The sequence below is a fragment of the Garra rufa genome, chromosome 11, assembly GCF_049309525.1.
Source record: "Garra rufa chromosome 11, GarRuf1.0, whole genome shotgun sequence".
NCBI lineage: Eukaryota > Metazoa > Chordata > Actinopteri > Cypriniformes > Cyprinidae > Garra > Garra rufa.
Window position 1 is genome coordinate 38,947,141 of NC_133371.1, and position 20,073 is coordinate 38,967,213.

A 20,073-nucleotide genomic window follows, 5' to 3' on the forward strand; every position below is an offset into this window, starting at 1 on the left:
AAATTCAACTATTATTTTCTTGTTTCTCAACTATTATAATTAGTCTTGTGGACTATATTTTATTTAAAATATCTTATTCAGGTCAGTACTAAATAAAAATAACACTTATTTTGTATGATCCCTCTTATTTTGGTAAAATAATTAACATTTTGCAGATTCTACAAAGTGTATATAAACTTTTGACTTCAACTGTATACAGTTGGATTCTGTGTCCAGCATACACTTTGCAAAAATAGCAATAGTAGTATTGTAGTACACCACTGTGAATATATCTCCAGTCACACTTGGCGTGGAGCTGATGTGTTAACTGCACCTACAATAAGGCCACAAGCCTTGCTACAGTGATACGCATGGTAAAAGCATCACTCTCAATGGGCTCAGTCGTATCGGTCTGGGCTGAAGGCCAGATCTCTGTACGGCTGCAGGAGGAGATATACAGCAAAGGGAAGCATTAAACCGGCTCACAGCAGGATGCCGCAGGCCTCTCTGAACCACACACAGGATGGCCTGTACATCAATCTTGAATTTAGTTTTATCGCTCTATTCTATGTATATGCATTTATGTGTATAATTGTTTTATATCCAAAAGCTATACATTTTGCATAATTTATAGTTGGTACAATTCTTCAGGGTTTTCATAAAATTCCTTAGTGGTCATGTAAAATCAACACCCTTTTTACCTTGTCAAAAACAGCTGCTCACAGTGAGCAGTTTCGATGCATGTCATTTTAAATGATAATGAGCTCTGCTTACTCCGCCCCTCGAATTACCATAAAAAACAAAACTAATCCACTGCATCCTTAGTGGCTCTGATGTCGGGAGAATATGAAGACTCTTATGTTCACTTTCACATGCAAATACAAAACACCTGAATTGCTTACGAGACATTGTTGTCGCTACCGCTACTCTTTTTAAAATGTTCTTTTTTTAAAGAAGTCTCTTCTGTTCACCAAGCCTGCATTTATTTGATCTAAAATAAAGCAAAAACAGTAATATTGTCAATTATTTTTACTATTTAAAACAACTGCTTTTAATTTGAATATATTTTAAAATGTAATTTATTCTTGTGCTCAAAGCAAAAATTGCAGCATCATTACTCCAGTCTTCACATGATCCTTCAGAAATCATTCTAAAATGCTGATTTGCTGTTCAAGAAACATTTTTCATTATTATTATCATTAATACTTAAATCATTTCACAGGGTTGCACAACTAAACCCTGCGTTTTGAGGGGTGTCCCCAGTTAAAAATCAAATTCGGCGGGGTAAAATACACATTTTTTAGCGATGTTCTCCTGGTAAAATTTACATTTTTATTTTTTTGTGGTCGCTTCAACCCGCAGCAACAGTTAAAGTAACCCAATTCTGCAGGAAAACTGTGGACTTGGCAACACTGACAGTTGAGTACATTTTTTTCAGGATTCTATGATGAATAGAAAGATTCAAAGATCAGCATTTATCTGAAATAAAAAGCTTTTGTAACATTTTACACTATACAATTCAAAAGTGTGGAGTCTTTTTTTTTTTTAAAGAGATTATAAAAAAATACTACTTTTATTTAGCAAGGATGCTTTAAATAAATTAAAAATGATGATAAAGTCATTTTATGCTACAAACTATTTCCATTACAGATAAATGCTGTTCATCTGAACTTTTTATTCATCAAAGACACTTGAAAAAAAATTCTACTCAGCTGTTTACAACAATAATAATAATTTTTTTGTTGAGCAGCAAATCAGAATATTAGAATGATTTCTAAAGGAATATGCAACTGGAGTAATGATGCTAAAAATTCAACTTTGAAATCACAGGAATAAATCACATTTTAAATAGTAAAAATATTTTTAAAAAAATGTTACAGTACTTTTCCTGTACTTTGGATCAAATAAATGCAGGCTTGGTGAGCAGAAGTCACTTATTTAAACATTAAAAATCTTACTGTTCAAAATGCTGTTCATCTGAACTTTCTATTCATCAAAGAAACCTGAAAAAAATTCTACTCCTCTGTTTTTAACAATAATATATAAAATAATAATATTTTTTTTTTGTTGTTGAGCAGCAAATCAGAACATTAAAATGATTTCTAAAGGAATATGCGACTGGAGTAATGATGCTAAAAAAAATTTGCTTTGAAATCACAGGAATAATTACATTTTAAAATATATTCAAATACAAAACATTTATTTTAAATAGTAAAAATATTTAACCATTTTTACAGTACTTCTCCTGTACTTTTCCAGAAGAGACTTCTTTACCACTTTGAAAGATGTCAAAAGTTTTTGAACAGTAAGATTTAAAGTAAAACAATTTTAAATAATATTTATATATATATATATATATATATATATATATATATAAAACTTAAATATTATCCTTTTTGGGGGTCCACGTTCTTCTAAAGAACCCAAAGAAACATTTTTTTACAAGCCAAAGTGCATGTATTTTCAACAGTTTTTTTTTTTCTCACCATTTAGCTGCTGCCTGTCACCCACTTCAGTCCGAATGAAGCTGCGGTTGCCTAGACGATATAGAGCGGCATCGTTCTCCCAATAATCAGTATACAAGCCAACAAACAACTCCCCACCTGTCAATCAAACATAATTTAGAGAGAGAGAGAAAGAGAGAGGCAGAACAGAAAATTATAATTGACTGGAATCAAAATTGGGAAATGTTTGTTGCATTTTACATGAACAGCTGAAGTGTTTTGTTTTGGTTTTAAATCATTCACATCAACATTTACGGTCAAACGTTGCATCACTGAATACTTAGGCTAATGCGTAACAGCTCTGGTAATGTGTTTGTCATACATTGAGATACCACTAGGTGGCACTGCAGACACTGTAAATAACTAGAACTCTTTCACTAGTGTGAGTAATAAATCCTGTGGTAAGTCACGAAGTAATGATCTAAAGGGCAATATCAATTTAGCATCTAAAGATTCTTTATTATGAACGATCCTGATGCTGGGCCGGCTGGGAGAGACTAAATTAATAACCCGGCAGAAAAACTGTCTGCAGCTGCTCTCAGAAGGGAAGTCATCAAATTCATCTCTCAATTTCCCTTCAATCAAATCCCTGCCGCCATGTGAATGAGCGCTCTGAAGGATTGGAGCTGAAGTGTGTTATGAAGAGCTTTCATGCTCGGTGGCCTCTGGCTCAAAATGCACTCTCTTCCTTTCAAAACTCAAGAACACACATCCAGATGAAAAGGAGATGGGGGAAGCTATGGAATAATAATGATGTAATGGGATGAAAGATATTTGGATGTAAACAGAAGAAGGACTGAGAAAAGTCTGAGAATATTAAATAGATGAAAGGATGGAGGACTGGAGGAGAGGTGTTTTGTGGAAAGCTGCAGGATGAACGGATGGATGCTTACGGTACACGGTGGATGCTGAAGGGCTGTTGGGATGGAATGGACATCTTCCTCTGCCACTTTCTATGTGATCAGACTCCAAAGTGAACTCTCCTTCCTGCTGGAACACAAACACACATACGCACACACACGTTTAAAAACTTATAGTAAAATGAAAAAAGTGGAATGAAATGAAACAGAAATCAAATGAAAATTAAATAGAAATTAAATAAAAATTTAATTAAGTTCAATCGAAATTAAATGGAAATTAAATAAAAAGAATTAAGATAAAAATTAAATTTTAAAAATTAAATGAAATCAAATGACATTAAAATAAAAAGAAATTCAATGACAAAAAGAAATAAAACGAAATAAATGAAAAAAGAAATCAAATGACATAAAAAGTAAAAAAGCAAAATTAAATAAAAATAAATGACAAAGAACTAAAATGAAATGTGATAAATACATTTAAATGAATTAAAATGACAAAAAGAAAATGACAAATACAATGAAATTACACAAAAAGATAAAATAAAATGACAAAAAATAAATGAAATGACAAAATAAAATAAAAATAAATTTAATTAAATAACAAAATGAAATCAAATAAAATGACAAGAAATGAAATAAAAAGAAATGACATACAATGACAAAAAATAAAATGAAATGACAAAATGAAATAAAATAAAATGAAATGACAAAAATAAATAAAATGACAAATAAAATTAAATTACATTAAAAGAAATATAAAAGACAAAAAATAAATAAAACAACAAAATAAAAAGTAATAAAAATGACAAAAATAAATAATTAAATGAAATAAAAGTAAATTAAATTAAATAAAATGAAATAAAATAAAATGACATAAGAAATAAAATAAAAAACAAAATGACAAAATTAAATTAAATTAAAATGACAAAAAGAAATACAAAAAAATTAAATGAAATGTCATAAAAAGAAATAAAATGAAATGAATGAAAAGAAAAATCAAATGACAAAAAGAAATAAAATGACAAATAAAATGAAATTACATAAAAAGAAACAAAATAAAATGACAAAAAGAATAAAATGAAATGACAAAAATAAATAAAATGACACAATAAATTTAAATAAAATCAAATAACTTAAAAATAAATAAAATAAAAATAAATTAAATTAAAGAGAAATAAAATGACAAAATGAAATAAAATGACATGAAATAAAATAAACTAAACAAAATGAAATAAAATGACAAAAAAAGAAATAAAATGAAAAGACAAAAAGAAATAAAAATGATAAAATTAAATAATTAAATTAAAAAATGAAATCAAACTACTTAAGAAATAAAACGAAATTAAAAGAAATTAAATGACATAAAATTACAAATAAATCAAAGGAAATTACAAAAAGAAATCAAATAAAAAAAACAAAATGAAATAAAATTAAAATAAATAAAATAAACTAAATGTAATAAAAATAAAAATAAATAAAATAACAAAATAAAATAAAAAGAAACTAAAGGAAATAAAATGACAAAAAGAAATCAAATGAAATGACAAAAAAATGAAAATTAAATAAAATAAAAAATAAAGTAAATTAAATTAAATTAAAAAATGAAAATCAAATCAAATAACTTAAAAAGACAAAATGCCGAAGAAATAAAATGAACAAAAACAAATAAAATGTAATAAAATGACAAAATAAAATAAAAGTAAATGACATAAAAAAAAGAAACGACAAAAATAAATAAAAATTAAATGACATAAAAAGGAATAAAATAAAATGAACTGACAAAAAGAAATAAAATTAAATATAAATAAATGGAAAAAAAATGACAAAAAGAAATGAAATGAGAACCTTAAACACTAGTTGTCAAACTAATAAAATTATATTTACTAACTACACTACAAATTTGCAGTTGCACCATTAGACTTGAAGTAGTCCATGATTTGGAAAAAAGTTATTCCATCAACCATTAAAGTTATGGACTTATTTTTCTCACGACATTAACCCCACTCAAAATGCCATCTGTTCATCACCAGCATATAAGATCCCCAGCATGACTGATTTACATGCCGGCATCCTCTCTAGCTTCTTAAAATCTTAACCAGTAAGAGCTGGTCAACCAGCCTCAACAGAAGCATCATGCTGGTTGAGCAGCTTCATTATTAGTTGTGCTGGTGAACAGCAAGCAAAGTCATGCTGGTGTAAGCTGCTATTTCAGCAGGGTAGACAAAATAGAAATCTGACACTGCAAAGTCAGTTTTTAGCACTGCTAGCAAGAAGAATAAAGAAAAAAAGGGAAAATAATCAATCAGCCTGCGGGCAAGTAGTATCATAGAGTGTAATGTATTAACACATCAGTATCAGTATATTACAGTAGCTTTGGATCAAAAAAACACAGGCCTTCACTGCATTTCGTGCAGTTTCAGGGGAAATATATCATCCAGGTGAAGCAACGAAGGGTAAAATGGGATTGCAAGTCCTTCCCCACATATAAAACGCCTTTAAAGAATCACTTTCACTTTCAAGTGTTATTGCAAAGCTCACTTTTGCCGAAGGTTACGATATAAGTCGCAGAACAGAGCTTGATTTATGTGTTCTCTCTTAAATTAAATAAAATAACAAAATGAAATTGAATTAAATGACATATAAAATAAAATAAAAAGGAATTTAAAAAAATAAATAAAATGAAATTAAATGAGAAAATGAAATCAAGTGACATAAAAAGGAATTAAATGAAATAAAAAGAAAAAAAAGAAAATAAATAAAATGACAAAATGAAATAAAATAAAATGATAAAGAAATAAAATAAAAAGAAAATAAATAAAATGACTAAATGAAATTAAATTAAAATGACAAAAAGAAATAAAATGAAATTACATAAAAAATAAAAATGACAAAATGAAATAAAACAGAAAATTAAATTAAATTAAAACATTAAATTAAATCAAATGACTTAAAAATAAATAAAATGACAAAAAAATAAAATGACAAAAAAAATAAAATGAAATTCCAAAAAGAAATAAAATGAAATAAAAATAAAATGAAATAAAATCACATGAAATGAAATTAAACAATAAAAAGGACAATAAGAAATAAATTTAAATGAAATAAAATTACATGAAATAAAATAAAAATAAATTAAATTAAATAAAATGGCAAAAATAAATTTAATGAAATAACATAAAATAAATAAAATGACAAAATGAAATTTAATGAAATAAAACAAATTGACAAAAAAAATAAAATGACAGGAAATAAAATAAAAATAAAAAATAAAATGACAAAATAAAATAAAAAAATTAAATTAAATTAAAACATTAAATGAAATCCAATTACTTAAAAAGAAATCAAATAAAAATAAATTAAATCACATAAAATGACAAAGAAATAACATGAAATTCCAAAAAGAAATAAAATGAAATAAAATTACAAAATGAAATGGCAAAAATAAATAAAATGGAAAAAAATAAAATATGAACAAAATGAAATAAAATAAGAATTCAAATGAAATGACAAAAAGAATTAATGACAAAAATAAATAAAATGACAAAATAAAAAATGAAATCAAATCAAATCAAATGAATTAAAAAGAAATAAAAGAAAAGGAAATTAAATTTCAATGAAATGACAAAAAGAAATTAAATAAAATAGCATAAAATAAATAAAATGATAAACTTAAATATAATGAAACAAAACAAAATGAAAAAATATATAATGAAATAAAACAAAATGACAAAAATAAATAAAATAAATTAAAATGACGAAATAAAATAAACAGAAACTAAAATGACAAAATGAAATAAAATAAAATTCAATAAAATACAATGACAATGACAAAAAAAATTTAAATGAAAAGAAATAAGATCAAAATCAAATCAAACGATTTAAAAAGAAATAAAACAAAAGAAAAATAAATTGAAAGACAAAATGACGAGAAATAAAAAAAAATTAAATGACAAAAAGAAATAAAATAAAAAAGAAATGACAAAAAAACTGAAAAAAAAATTCATAAAATGAAATTACATAAAAAGGAATAAGCTGGTATTTTCAGCAGGGTAGACAAAATAGAAATCTGACACTGCAAAGTCAGTTCTTAGCACTGCAAGAAGGAGAATAAAGAAAAAAAGGGAAAATAATCAGCCTACAGGCAAGTAGTATCATAGATTAACACATCAGTATCAGCGTATATTACAGTAGCTCTTCATCAAAAAAACACACAGGCCTTTACTGCATTTCCTGCAGTCTCAGGGGAAATATAACATCCAGATGAAGCAACGGAGGGTAAAATGAGATTGCAAGTCCTTCCCCACATGAAAAGCCCTTTAAAGAATCACCCTCTCTAGCGTTATTGCAAAGCTCACTTTTACCAGAAGGTGACGGTACAAGCCACGCAACATGTGTCGCAGAACAGAGCTTGATTTATGTGTTCTCGCAGCGTGTGAACCTTGAGAAACAAACACCAGACATGTAACACCAGTCCATCCATCATTTCCTGTCTTAGGATTGTTCTTCCACTCTTTCCGCAGGTAGATGTTTTTCCGATCATTACTTCATACGAAGCAGGAATGGAAATAAATCCTTAGCCAAACCCATAACTTCAGTTTCATTTTATGAAGCGTGTTGTTACATGGGAGAATTATGGGTATAAATCATAAAGGTTGGCTGCGGTCGACGTGCTGGTATATGCCGAGGGGCCTTAAGGTCCTTTGCAAATGTACAAATCTTACTTAACACAGTCTTGTGATCATCAGACCGATAGCATCAGAGCTTGTGGCTAACACACATGCTTGTGAATGTGGATATCTGCTCGAGCAGATGATGTGCCTGAAGTAACGTTCATGGCGTAGATGAGATGAAACGGTAAGAGATTCACATGATAATCAGCACACCTTACGGCTGATGAGGCAAACACACACAAACTCACATGCACACCTTGCACAAAGACACATGGTTCGGATTTAAGTGAGGTTTGGTGATCGTGTTGCGTATGGTCAGGAGGGTTAAAACATTATGTGAGAGATCACCTGAAACTGACGGCCACAGAATATCAAAACTGAGTGTTGGTGGAACTGGAAGTGATGTGTGTGAAGGGCTGGTTCAAAACCATGTGAACTGCAAACTGAGAGAAATGAAATGTAATATAAAAAATGACAAACAAATGCAATGAAATGAAATAAAATGACAAATAAAAAGACAGAAAAAAATAAATAAAGTTAAATAAAAGTGAATTTAAATGACAAAATGAAATAAAATAAAGTTAAAAAAATAAGTTAAATCAAATGAAATGAAATGACAAAATTAAATGAAAAAGTGAAACGAAATGGCAAAAAGAAATGAAATTAAATAAAATGACAAAATAAATGAAATGAAATAAAATGAAAAAGTGAAATGGAATGGTAAAAAGAAATGAAATGAATTAAAATGACAAAATAAATGAAATGAAATAAAATGACATGAAATGGCAAAAAGAAATGGAATGAAATGACTGTTAAATTAAATGAAAAAATGCAATAAAATAAAAAAATTAATTAAAATGAAATTAAATGACATAAAAAGAAATAAAATGAAATAAAATGACAAAATTAAATGGAATAAGATGACAAAATATGAAATTAAATAAAATGGCAAAGAAAAGAAAATGAAATAAAAAGACAAAATGAAACTAAATAAAATGACAAAGAAATAAAATTAAATGAATTAAATGATAGACAAAATGAAATAAATGACAGAAATAAAGTGAAATTAAATGAAAACAAATATAAAGAAATAAAGTGAAATTAAATTAAATGGAAATGAAATGACATAAAAAGAAACAAAAAAAATAAAATTACAAAATGAAATGGAATACGATGACAAAATATGAAATGAAATAAAATGACAAAATTAAATGAAATAAAATGAAAAGGTGAAATTAAATTAAATGGCAAAACAGAGATTAAATAAAATGACAAAAATAAAATGAAAAAGTAAAATGAAATGAAATGACAAAAAGGAAATGAAATGAACTTACATAAAAGACAGAAAGTCAAATTAAATCAAATCAAGTAAAAAAATAACATTGAAATTAAATTAAATAAAATGACAAAAAGAAATAAAATGAAATGACAAATAAATAAAATGACAAAGTCAAATGAAATAAAATTATTTTTAACTACATTTTAAGTTAAAAATGTCAAATTAAAGGTTTTACTTTGAAGTAATTAAAAAAATATTTTGCTATACACTTTGATTGTTGAACAACAAATAACGTAAAATTATACTTGCAATATGTTAATCCATATTTACAGTTAAAATATTTTAAGTACTAAAACTGCAACATCATCATAACAAATGTATAATTAAAATAATAATTTAAATACATGACATGAGTCATCATCTGAAAGCAGAATAAATAAGCTTTCCATCGATAGGACAATATTTGGCAGAGATACAACTATTTGCAATCTGGAATCTGAGGGTGCAAAAAAAAAAAAAATCTAAATATTAAGAAAATCGCTTGGAAGTTGTCCAAATGAAGTACTAAGCAATGCATATTACTAATCAAAAATTAAGTTTTGATATTTTTACAGTAAAAAATGTACAAAATATCTTCATGGAACATGATCTTTACTTAACATCCGGAAGATTTTTGGCATAAAACAAAAATCAATCATTTTGACCAATACAATGTATTTTTGGCTATTGCTACAAATCCATGCTACTTAAGACTACTTTTGTGGTCCAGGGTCACATATTGTATTATATATTAGGACACTCACTACGCTTCGAAATAAAGTTTTATGTGTTCACTCTGGTATGGTGTGAGCGAGATATGATGTGGGTGCATTAGTACATAAGCATGTGTAAAGCCCATGAGAAAATGCAGGGTTTCGGTGAAAGAAGAGACAGCGAGAGGGAACGGTGTGCTGCAATGTGTCAGGTGATGTGCATATGGGCGCAAAGGGCCAGAATGTTTCTTAGATTCCCGATATTAGAGAAGGAATGCATGCTGGGCCGTTCGCCTATGGGTACGTGTACACACCCCTCACTCGCTCTCTCCGGTTCTGCTCTGTGTCTCTGTAGCTTTATCAGTCTTTCCTGTCATCATAGCTACATCTGCAACATGTCATCCCAGCACTCCAGGGCCGAGTGTGTGTATAATTGTGCGGGTATGTGAATCCATCTTCGTCGGCGTGTGTATATCTGAATGCGAAGCTCATATCTTACGTGCACGGATGCACATGTGTCTCGTATGCGTCTCATTAATGCTTCCAAGTGTTTAGGGTGTGTGCTGGCGGCCTGCAGCTCAGCTCTAGAGTTATCAGGCACCCCGCTGAAGCCTGTCTCCTCTAATTAAACCCTCTCTGATCTCCTGCCTATGGCTTCCATAACGCCCGTGGCTTTCTCCTTCACCTCTGCCGGAGGGTCAGGGAGTTAGAAATGCTTCCTATTCCCAGCTATGAGTGCCGATCTCTGAACCTAACAAAGCGGGAATGAGATGGGAAGGGAATTCTCCATCCTGAAACCTCCGAAAGACTGAAAAGAAAGCCTGTAGGCCGCCTGCCACGACGCGGCACAGGAAAGAATCCAGATTCTCGGTTTCCCTTCAAATAAACGTCTTCTCTTTGCTCTTTTCTTCTTGCCTGTTCCTTCAAATAAGGCTGGCTTCTCTGTGATTAGCCGCTCTGTAATTTGACTGGGGCTCTCCTGGGAGGATGGAGATGTTTGTTTTTGCTTGTCTGCATGTTTGGTTGGAGATTTTAACAGAGTGAGAATGATAAAACTTCCCGTCGCACACTAAAACAAACTCTGTCTGTCTCTCTGGAGACCAGGGTTTCACCGCAGGCGGTTGAAGAGTGTTAAAGTTGCATTGGAATGAAAACGCCGTCTGGAGTACTTTTTGTCACTTTTACACTGTGACATTATTATTGTTGAGGTTTTGCCTCTTCGTTACAGAGATAGTAGAGAGAATGGCAGGAAGCTGCTGGGAAGAGAGAACGGGGAAGGCAAGTGATCAAGATGCATTACAGACTGGACTCAAACTCGCATCAACAACATGAGCAAAATGCCAAAATGTGAACAGTTATCATCTGTAATGCACAAGTTCTTCTTTTTCCTGTAAGAATGGGCGCAGCCATGTAAATTTAATATGTCTGGCTTTTGGCCTCATTGACTTCCAGCTATTTTTAGATGTACAAAACAGATGAAGATATTAAGCGATAGGCCTTCCATGGAAAAAGTATAGTTTTTAAAATATATTTAAACTTATTCTAACATAAAAGGTCTTTAAAGTTGTGTTTTGGGCCATTATGCTTTGACACAGTATCTGTCAAACAAACTAATACTGAAAGCACAATATGGCTTCATCAAGCCCGTTTCAAAGCCAAGAGGGCACTTTGTTCAGGCGATCAGCTTGTGATCCGGTGTTTTCCGTGCCTTAGAATGGATCAGTTCACAGTAAATGAATGCAGTGAACTTGTTTATTGCATGTGCTGTGAGTTCAGCACTCGTTTGGGAACACGATGGCCACCAGTTATGCTTTATTTTCACTGCAGAGGATTGCAGCATTTTACTAGATTTGCAGTGAGGCGCGATTTTTGTTAGGCTGTTTTCACTGAAGCTGGATTTTTCTGTCAAAAAATAAAACCTTAAAAGTGCAGTATGAACTGCTGTCAGCTAGTGGTTTAAATGGGTAATGTTACTGCAGTCCAAATTCAAAATATCTCCTTCAAGTGTAGAAATTAGTAAATTTCCCAACTGTAGTGTAAAGCAAAAATAACATAATTATGAAACATTCATTTTCATTTATTTTTCAATGCAATTGCTTTACAATATATGGCTATTACTGTCATTATTATTATTATTATAATTCCAATCTTTTGGCTTCTAAAACACCAGTGTGAATGTAATTTAGACTGAGACAGTATACCACAAATAAAAAGAGGGTTGAGTCCCCTTTAAAGTTTAGATACAAGTCAATTCACCTTTTTCTGACTTAAGTTTTCTTAGTTAAGAACATGGATTGGAGTTCTTAATTTTGAACTTTTAAAGCACATTATAGTCAAAAAATTACACTTCTATTATTAATTTCTCACCCTCATGTCATTCCAAACCCATAAGACCTTCTTTCATCTTCAAAAAGCAAATTCATATATTTTTGATGAAATCTAAGAGCTTTCCAACCCTAAACAGACAGCATTGCAACTAGCACACTTGTGTATGTGGGTCGAATACTGACACAGAAGAGAAGTAATGGTTGAATAAAGTCATTATTTTTGTTTTCTTTGTGCGCAAAAAGTTTTCTCATAGCTTCATAAAAATTACAGTTGAACCACTGATGTCACATGGACTATATTAACAACGTCCTTACTTCCTTTCTGGGCCTTGAACGTGGTAGTTGCGTTGCTGTCTATACAGGGTCAGAAAGCTCTCGGATTTCATCGAAAATATCTTAGTTTATGTTCTTAAGATGAACAAAGATCTTACAGGTTTGGAACGACATGAAGGTGAGCAATTAGTAACAGAATTTTCATTTTTGGGTGAACTATACCTTTAAAAGTATCACCACTGCAGAGGACAACCTGTTAAACAGATCTGAATATATGATTTAAGCTGAAATTAAGTAGTGCAATGACATGCTAGAGGTTCAGTCCATATCCCATTCCCATTAACTTCATGTTCTCTTTAAAGTTCTAAGTAATAAAGAGGCAAAAAAGTACAAATGAAAAAGCTTGATATTGATGTATTAAAATTAGCATGCAAAGCATGAAAACCTTCAACTTTTCCACACAGAAGTGAAGATGTAGGTCACATTCTTCAATCTCTACCTCTCTAAACCACCAGATTTCTAGCATTCCTTTCAACTATAATACGATTCCAAATGCTTTTACATATGTCTTTCCTTCTAAGTGCAAGCGGCGAACTTTCAGCAAGCCGAATACCAGCCACTATGTTATCAAACAGCCCTCCAAACCAAAAGAAATGCGCTTCTAAACCTCACGGTGACACACAGCATCTGGATCTCTTTACAAATCAAAGATTCCAGAACTCAAAACACGACCAGTGTTTTAGTGTCTTGAGATGTTAAATGCTTTAACTCGTTACCACTCGGACTGGTTTCAATTATCGCAAGTCTCTCTGCACGACTCCAGCATGTGTGCATACAGCGAGAGTGACGGTCGCAGACTCCAGGGGTAGTTTCCAATACGGCCTCTGGTGACAAACAACAGCACAATACTGGAAACAATTCATCTGTGAGTCACTACGACACATTCCTCAGAAGGCAAACAGTTTTGTTTTCTGGAACATAAGACAGAAAGAGGACAAAAGGCGACACCGGAGCATTTTCAAGCTCTCCCTACATGCGACCTCAGTTTGCTTCCGATACAATAAAAAGCTTCAAAGATGCTGTGGTCACTGAGGCATCTCCGAGACTTTGTTGTCAACAGCTGTGACTAACACTACAGTTTTAAAATATGCCAATTCCATTGCCTTTGTTCACATTGAAGCCTTTAACTTTGAAAAACAAGGTTTCAAAAGCAGCAGTGTTTTTTTTGTGTGTTATCCTTCAAAATAAAATGAAATTTTGCAACCTTATTACATTTTTTTTTAAATCTGTTTTTTATTTTAACACATTATAAAATGTAATTTATTCATGTGATGCAAAGCTACATTTTTAGCATCATTACTCCAGTCTTCAGTGTCACATGATGCTTCAGAAATCATTCTAATGTTCTCCCAAAAATCTAAATTAGTCCAATAAAGTGCATCCATCCATCAAAAAATTCCTCACACAGCTCCAGGGGGTGAATAAAGGCCTCCTGTATGAACTGATGTGTTTTTGTAAGAAAATATCCATATTTAACACGTAAGAATCACTCTACTGCTTGTAATTAAAAGTTCAAAGCGAGGATTTGTGAAGAAAAATGTTGGAGGATTTCGATATAAACCAAGAGGAGACAGGTTTTCCTTTGCTAAAGTAAGGTAACTTTGCTTCCTTTGCTCGAGGGCTTTATTAAGCCCCCAGAGCCATGTGAGGCACTTTTTTTATTATGGATGGATGCACTTTATTGGACTTTTTTTGGACTGATGAAGAGAAACACCCGCCTATGCTGTTCTAAAGCTTGGAAGTGCAGGATAATTTTTTAATATAACTGATTGCATTCATCTGAAAGAAGGAAGTCATATACATCTTAGTGTTGGGCGATATGCTCAATTTTCATATCGCCAGCCTGTGAGATAATTTATTGCTAATTTATTTAATAATATGTAAATGTGTCAATATGTAATAAATTCCTTATTCGATTAAGGGTAGTTTATGTGACTGACACAGTTGTGCGAGTACAGAGCGCTGACGGTTACGTTAGTTCTGTCGGAGAGGTTCAAGTTTACTTTCGGTTTCATTCTCTGCTATCTTCAGTGAGTGGTAAATGTGTGTGCTTGAATGTAAATGAATGTATCTTTCTATGCCCGTCATATTGCGATAATGTTACCGCTGTATGTCTGATCTTTGTCATCAGTTCATGTTGTAGTTCAGTTCGAATAAAATGATGAGAAACGGTGCCCGTGTAATTCACGTGGGTATGTTTAGCGCCATTTTATCGCATCGTAATTCTTGTTAACGCATACAGATGTTACTGAGGTGAATGTTTATGTTTCCTATATACAGACGGATTCTGATATATCGTATTTCATTCAGCCTAAACCACATTTTACTACCTCTGTTATCCTAATGACTGTCTACACTTAAGTCTACACTTAATCTATGTATGATGAATAAATCTCTTACCCATTTTCACTGCACACATCTGCGGCGCGACGCGGCCACTCTATGCTTGTGTTTATACGACGGCAAATTTCTGAGGCATCCTAGAACAGACTCTCTGCGCTGCATCGCTTAAGTTCGGTGCCTTTTTGACGGATAATAATAATAATCGTCTTACTATCGTCAAAGGCATCAGCAACAGACGATATCTCTGGCTATCGTCGATACACGATACTATCGTCTATCGGCACAACCCTAATACATCTAGGATGGCTTGAGGGTGAGTAAATCTTGGGCTAATTTAGATTTTTGGGTGAACTAACTTTAACCAAGACATTAGAATGATTTCTGAAGCAGAATGTGACACCGAAAACTGGAGTAATGATGCTAAAAGCTTTGCATCACAGGAATAAATTACATTTTATAATGTGATAAAATAGAAAAAGTCATTTACATCTAGGATGTCTGGGGGTTAAGTAAATAATAGGCTAATTAAAATTTTTGGGTAAACTATACCTTTAATTTAAAGGTATATAAATATACCTTTTATTTTTTTCAGCAATGATGACTTAAATCTTATATTTTCAATATTATTTTAATTATTTTTAAAAAGTTTATATATTTTTAAATACATGTAATTTATAATTTATATATATATATATATATATATATATATATATATATATATATATTAGTGGTGGGCCGTTATCGGCGTTAACGTGCTGCGTTAACGTGAGACTCATATCGCGCGATAAAAAAAATATCGCCGTTAATCTTTTCTCAAAGTTGGGTTGGGAGCTGGGTCTAAACTACGCAAGATATGATGACTTTCACCTTGATATTTTAGCGCGGATGACGTATATCTAGTTGAATTGCAATGTAGGGGGCGAGAACGAGTCTTCAACTTCTGTGAAATTACCACATCAAATGAGACGCGCAGACATGGATGCAGTTATGAAGCCGCTTCAGGGCAGGTGCGTGCGATGCTAGACCCTTTTTACTGGGGCACGTGCCCCAGTGAAAATCTGCTGTGCCCCAGTAAAATCTCAAGTTTGAGTTATAATTTACTTTGATAATCCCGAAATAAAGACATTATACTATATGCAACAACTGAATTGACGCTTCTAAAAGCAACGCAGTTTATTGGAAGATGCACGCAGATAGGCTATCCATGCCCGTGCGCGCCTGTATATTTTACTGGAACGCGCACGTCGTACAGCCTTTTGCGCAGAAGTACTTGGTTACACAAGTTTGTATAGTTAATTGTGTTTTAAATGCAATTGTCAAGCAGTTTGTGATGCATTTTGGAAACAGGAGATGAGCGCCTGGTCTAATGCGCCACCTGGCTTGAGAAACCCGTTCTCAAAGACTTACTTTTAGTCATTATTTGGGTAGCACACATATTCTGAATGCCTTCAGAAGAATTCAAATTAGCCATTTTAATCTAGATTAATCTAGATTAATTTCAAGATTTAATCTAGATTAATCTAGATTAAAAAAATTAATCTATGCCCACCACTAATATATATATATATATATATATATATATATATATATATATATATATATACACACACACACACACACACACACACACAATATATTTATTTGAAAAAACACTGCCAGAGTAGATGATTTACCTCAGTTCCACGGCCCACTCTGATATATCCACAAACTGGGCTGAAGGCTCCAGTCCCACATGCTAAAAGGTGGGTGCTGTTATAATGCTGCACCAGCTTAATGTAGTTTGCACACTCCGGCTGAGAGAGGGACAAAGAGAAAGAGATAAAAAGATAAAGAAAATACGTTTTAAGAATGCTTTTAACACATTTCAGGATAAACACTGCAGCCATGTAACAGAATACCACCGTGTCATATATACAGGATGTATAACAGATTTACCTTCTCTCTGCCCTGCATTAAACAATCCCCCACCTGCTCCTCAGAGCTCGTCCAGTGAATCTAAAACAGAGGAACAAGCACATGAGTTCATGTTGTTCTGGCACAAAAAAAATGTCCTGCTGTACTTGGCTAAACACAGTCATTGTTATATTTTTCAAACCTGTGGTTGCATGAAAGACATATTTAAACTGCATTCCTGTAGTTCAAACAGAAGAGCATGAACTGATTAAATTTAGCTACACCCTGAATATAATGTTAGTCGATTTGGATTAGTGTTGCCAAATGCATAAATGTAAATCTTTGTACATATTAGAATCTTAAACCTTCATATTAGTACCAAAATGGACCATTTTAGTGTCTTTTTAAAGGATATCACTCCAGTGATAGCTTTTGTAGCATTTTTTCTTAAGGTGTTGAGTGAATTATAACTTTTTACAACCCACTAATTATAATACTCCCTAAGAGGAGTTTCCAGTTAAAAAGATTTAACACCTGAAGAAATACAGTCAAACCAGAAATTACTGTATTCAGACACCAGATATAATTTTTGATATTTTTTTACTAGTGGGTGCAGGACACTATAGTTCATTTATGTAAGTGAGAATGGCAAAATCAAGTAACTGTGACATATTATACTTAAAAAGTCTTCAGACAGTAAAATTTGGGACCAAAAATTATTCTGACACTTTGTTCTGACCATGTTTTGCTTAAGTGTTTTTTCTTTAATTGTTAATGTAATCTTTTTACACCACAGACTGAACAAAATGAAGCATTGCTAGTTAATTGGTCAACAAAGTACCAATTAATACTAACAGTTGTCTGAATTTTTGCTTGATTGTAATGCATTACATACCTTTCTATCAAAGTTATCTGACATTATTAAGCTGAATTCTTGTCATATTTATAACCATTTTCTAAACTATACAGAATAAACTGTGATAATGTGAGAAATGTTGAAGATATCTGAATAAATTTTGGTTTGACTGCAAATTGCACCTTCGACAAATGTGTTTTATAATCATGTACACTCACATGAGATGAAGACTCACATGAGAGATCTATAAAAAGCTGTTACATAAACGGCTTTTTATGTAATACCATTTACTTTATCTCAGCAAAGCCGTCTGTTTACTACTATCTCTGACAAACATCAGACCGGAAGTCATTCATTTCCAATGGAAAATGGTATAGGGAGCTTCGTAGATACAGATGGATGCAAATAGAAAATTTCTGAATTTATTTTTAGCATTAGGTGCATCAAAATAGTTTTAACTTCTGCGACTGAACTGTATGCAACCAACATACAGATGGCATGTACTCTTTTCAAAATCATGAGTGTGATTTGAGACTTGAGATTTTTATGTATTAAAATGTAATTCTTTGTGGATAATTATATAAAAAAATAATTATTTTATAATTCTTACATAACTATTTATATAGATTAGCCTCATAAAATGTATTATGTTTTTTCCTTCAAATGCATGAGCAGCCACTCTTTTATATTCCTACACTGCCATTCAAAAGTCTGGGATCAGTAAGATTTTTAATGTTTTTTTTTTAAAGTAGTCTCTTATGCTCATCAAGGCTGCATTTATTTGAAAAACAACTGTAATATTGTGAAATATTATTGCAATTTAAAATACAGTTTTTCTTTTTTAATGTATTTTAAAATATAATTTATTCCTGTGATTCAAAGCTGAGTTTTCAACATCATTACTCAAGTCTTCAGTCTCACATGTTTCTTCAGAAATCATTCTAATATGCCGATTTATTATCAATGTTGGAAAGACATTTTTTTTTAGGATTCAGCTTCATTTTTTAGGATTTTTTGGATGAGTAAAAAGTAAAAAAGAACAGCATTTATTAAAAATATAAATACTTAAAAAGTTTTGAACAGTAGTGTATAGTGTTAGAAAAGATTTCTATTTTTTTTTAATGTTTTTTTACTTGTTATTCAAAGAATTCAGAAAAAAGTATCACAGGTTGAGAAAAAAAATGAAAAGCATGTTTGCAACATTGACAAAAAAAACAACAACATATTAGAATGATTTCCAAAGGATCATGTGACACTAAAGACTGGAGTAATGAAGCTGAAAATTCAGCTTTGAATCACAGGAATAAATTACATTTTAAAATATATTAAAATAGAAAACTATTAGTTTAAATTGCAATAACATTTCACAATATTACTGTTTTTTCTGTATTGTTGTTCAAATAAATGGAACCTTGGTGTGCAGAAGAGACTTCTTTAAGATCTTACTGATCTTAAACTTTCAAACAGCAGTGTACATTCATTATTCACTAATTTTACCAGCACAAAAAAGCGAAGAATAATAAATGCTTCCAATCTGAAAGTTGCGTGAGATTGCCATTAGGGGCCAAAATGTGCAAATCATAAATGAATGTCAGAAACAGTGGCTTCTTAACTGCCCTATTATCATGCACTTTCTTTTGTGCATAAATTACAGCTGACACCTGTTAACAGGTATTTCTACAATGCACTCGAAAACCAAAAACATCTGTTTTTGCATGACCATGCATCCACGACAATAAGTGTAACACAGTACTAACAGCATACATAATACAGAAATTATATTTAATTCAACTACATAATAAAAGTTTCAGTGCAACAACCTAAAAATGAGCACAAGGATTTGTGAATATTTGTAAATTGTCAGGAAACAGATGGTTGCAATACAATCTCTGGGTTCTATTTGTATGAGTGCTGTTTTTATTTATTTAATAAGCACGTGTGCCGTTATCCTGAGATTTATTTAGCAACAGACGTAAATTACTTTTGCGCAATGTAGTCATGAGCCAAATGAGACGACAGACAGATGACAATGCCCAAATCCTGAGAACATCTATGTAAATGCATGTACCACTTTGTGAGGGGCAGTGATGCGCTCCAGATTGAGAGAGTACAGGATGTCTTTTCCTCCGATGACCAGCCTTTCCTGAGTCTCGTCCAGTAACATACTGTAGTGCTGCAGACGCCCCTCTCCGGCCTGGAACACCCTCGTCCTGTTCAGCTCCCATAACTCTGCAGACAGAAATTAGAAAAGCATTTTTATTATCTAAAAATGCTCCA

At 31.6% G+C, this 20,073-nt stretch overlaps 1 protein-coding gene across 2 annotated transcripts in view; it reads right to left on the reverse strand.

Moving 5' to 3' along the window:
• Window positions 1–20,073, reverse strand: part of sema3e (sema domain, immunoglobulin domain (Ig), short basic domain, secreted, (semaphorin) 3E) — a 68,278-nt gene that overhangs the window by 20,560 nt on the left and 27,645 nt on the right. The window contains exons 2-6 of one of the 2 annotated variants that reach the window (XM_073850285.1): window positions 19,865–20,025; window positions 16,983–17,042; window positions 16,721–16,840; window positions 3,377–3,470; window positions 2,466–2,582 (exon numbers count right to left, since the gene is read on the reverse strand). In XM_073850285.1, the coding sequence (XP_073706386.1) occupies window positions 2,466–2,582; window positions 3,377–3,470; window positions 16,721–16,840; window positions 16,983–17,042; window positions 19,865–20,025 (552 nt within the window). Of the gene's footprint in view, window positions 1–2,465; window positions 2,583–3,376; window positions 3,474–16,720; window positions 16,841–16,982; window positions 17,043–19,864; window positions 20,026–20,073 lie in introns of both variants that reach the window. The other variant, XM_073850284.1, reaches the window with a different exon arrangement.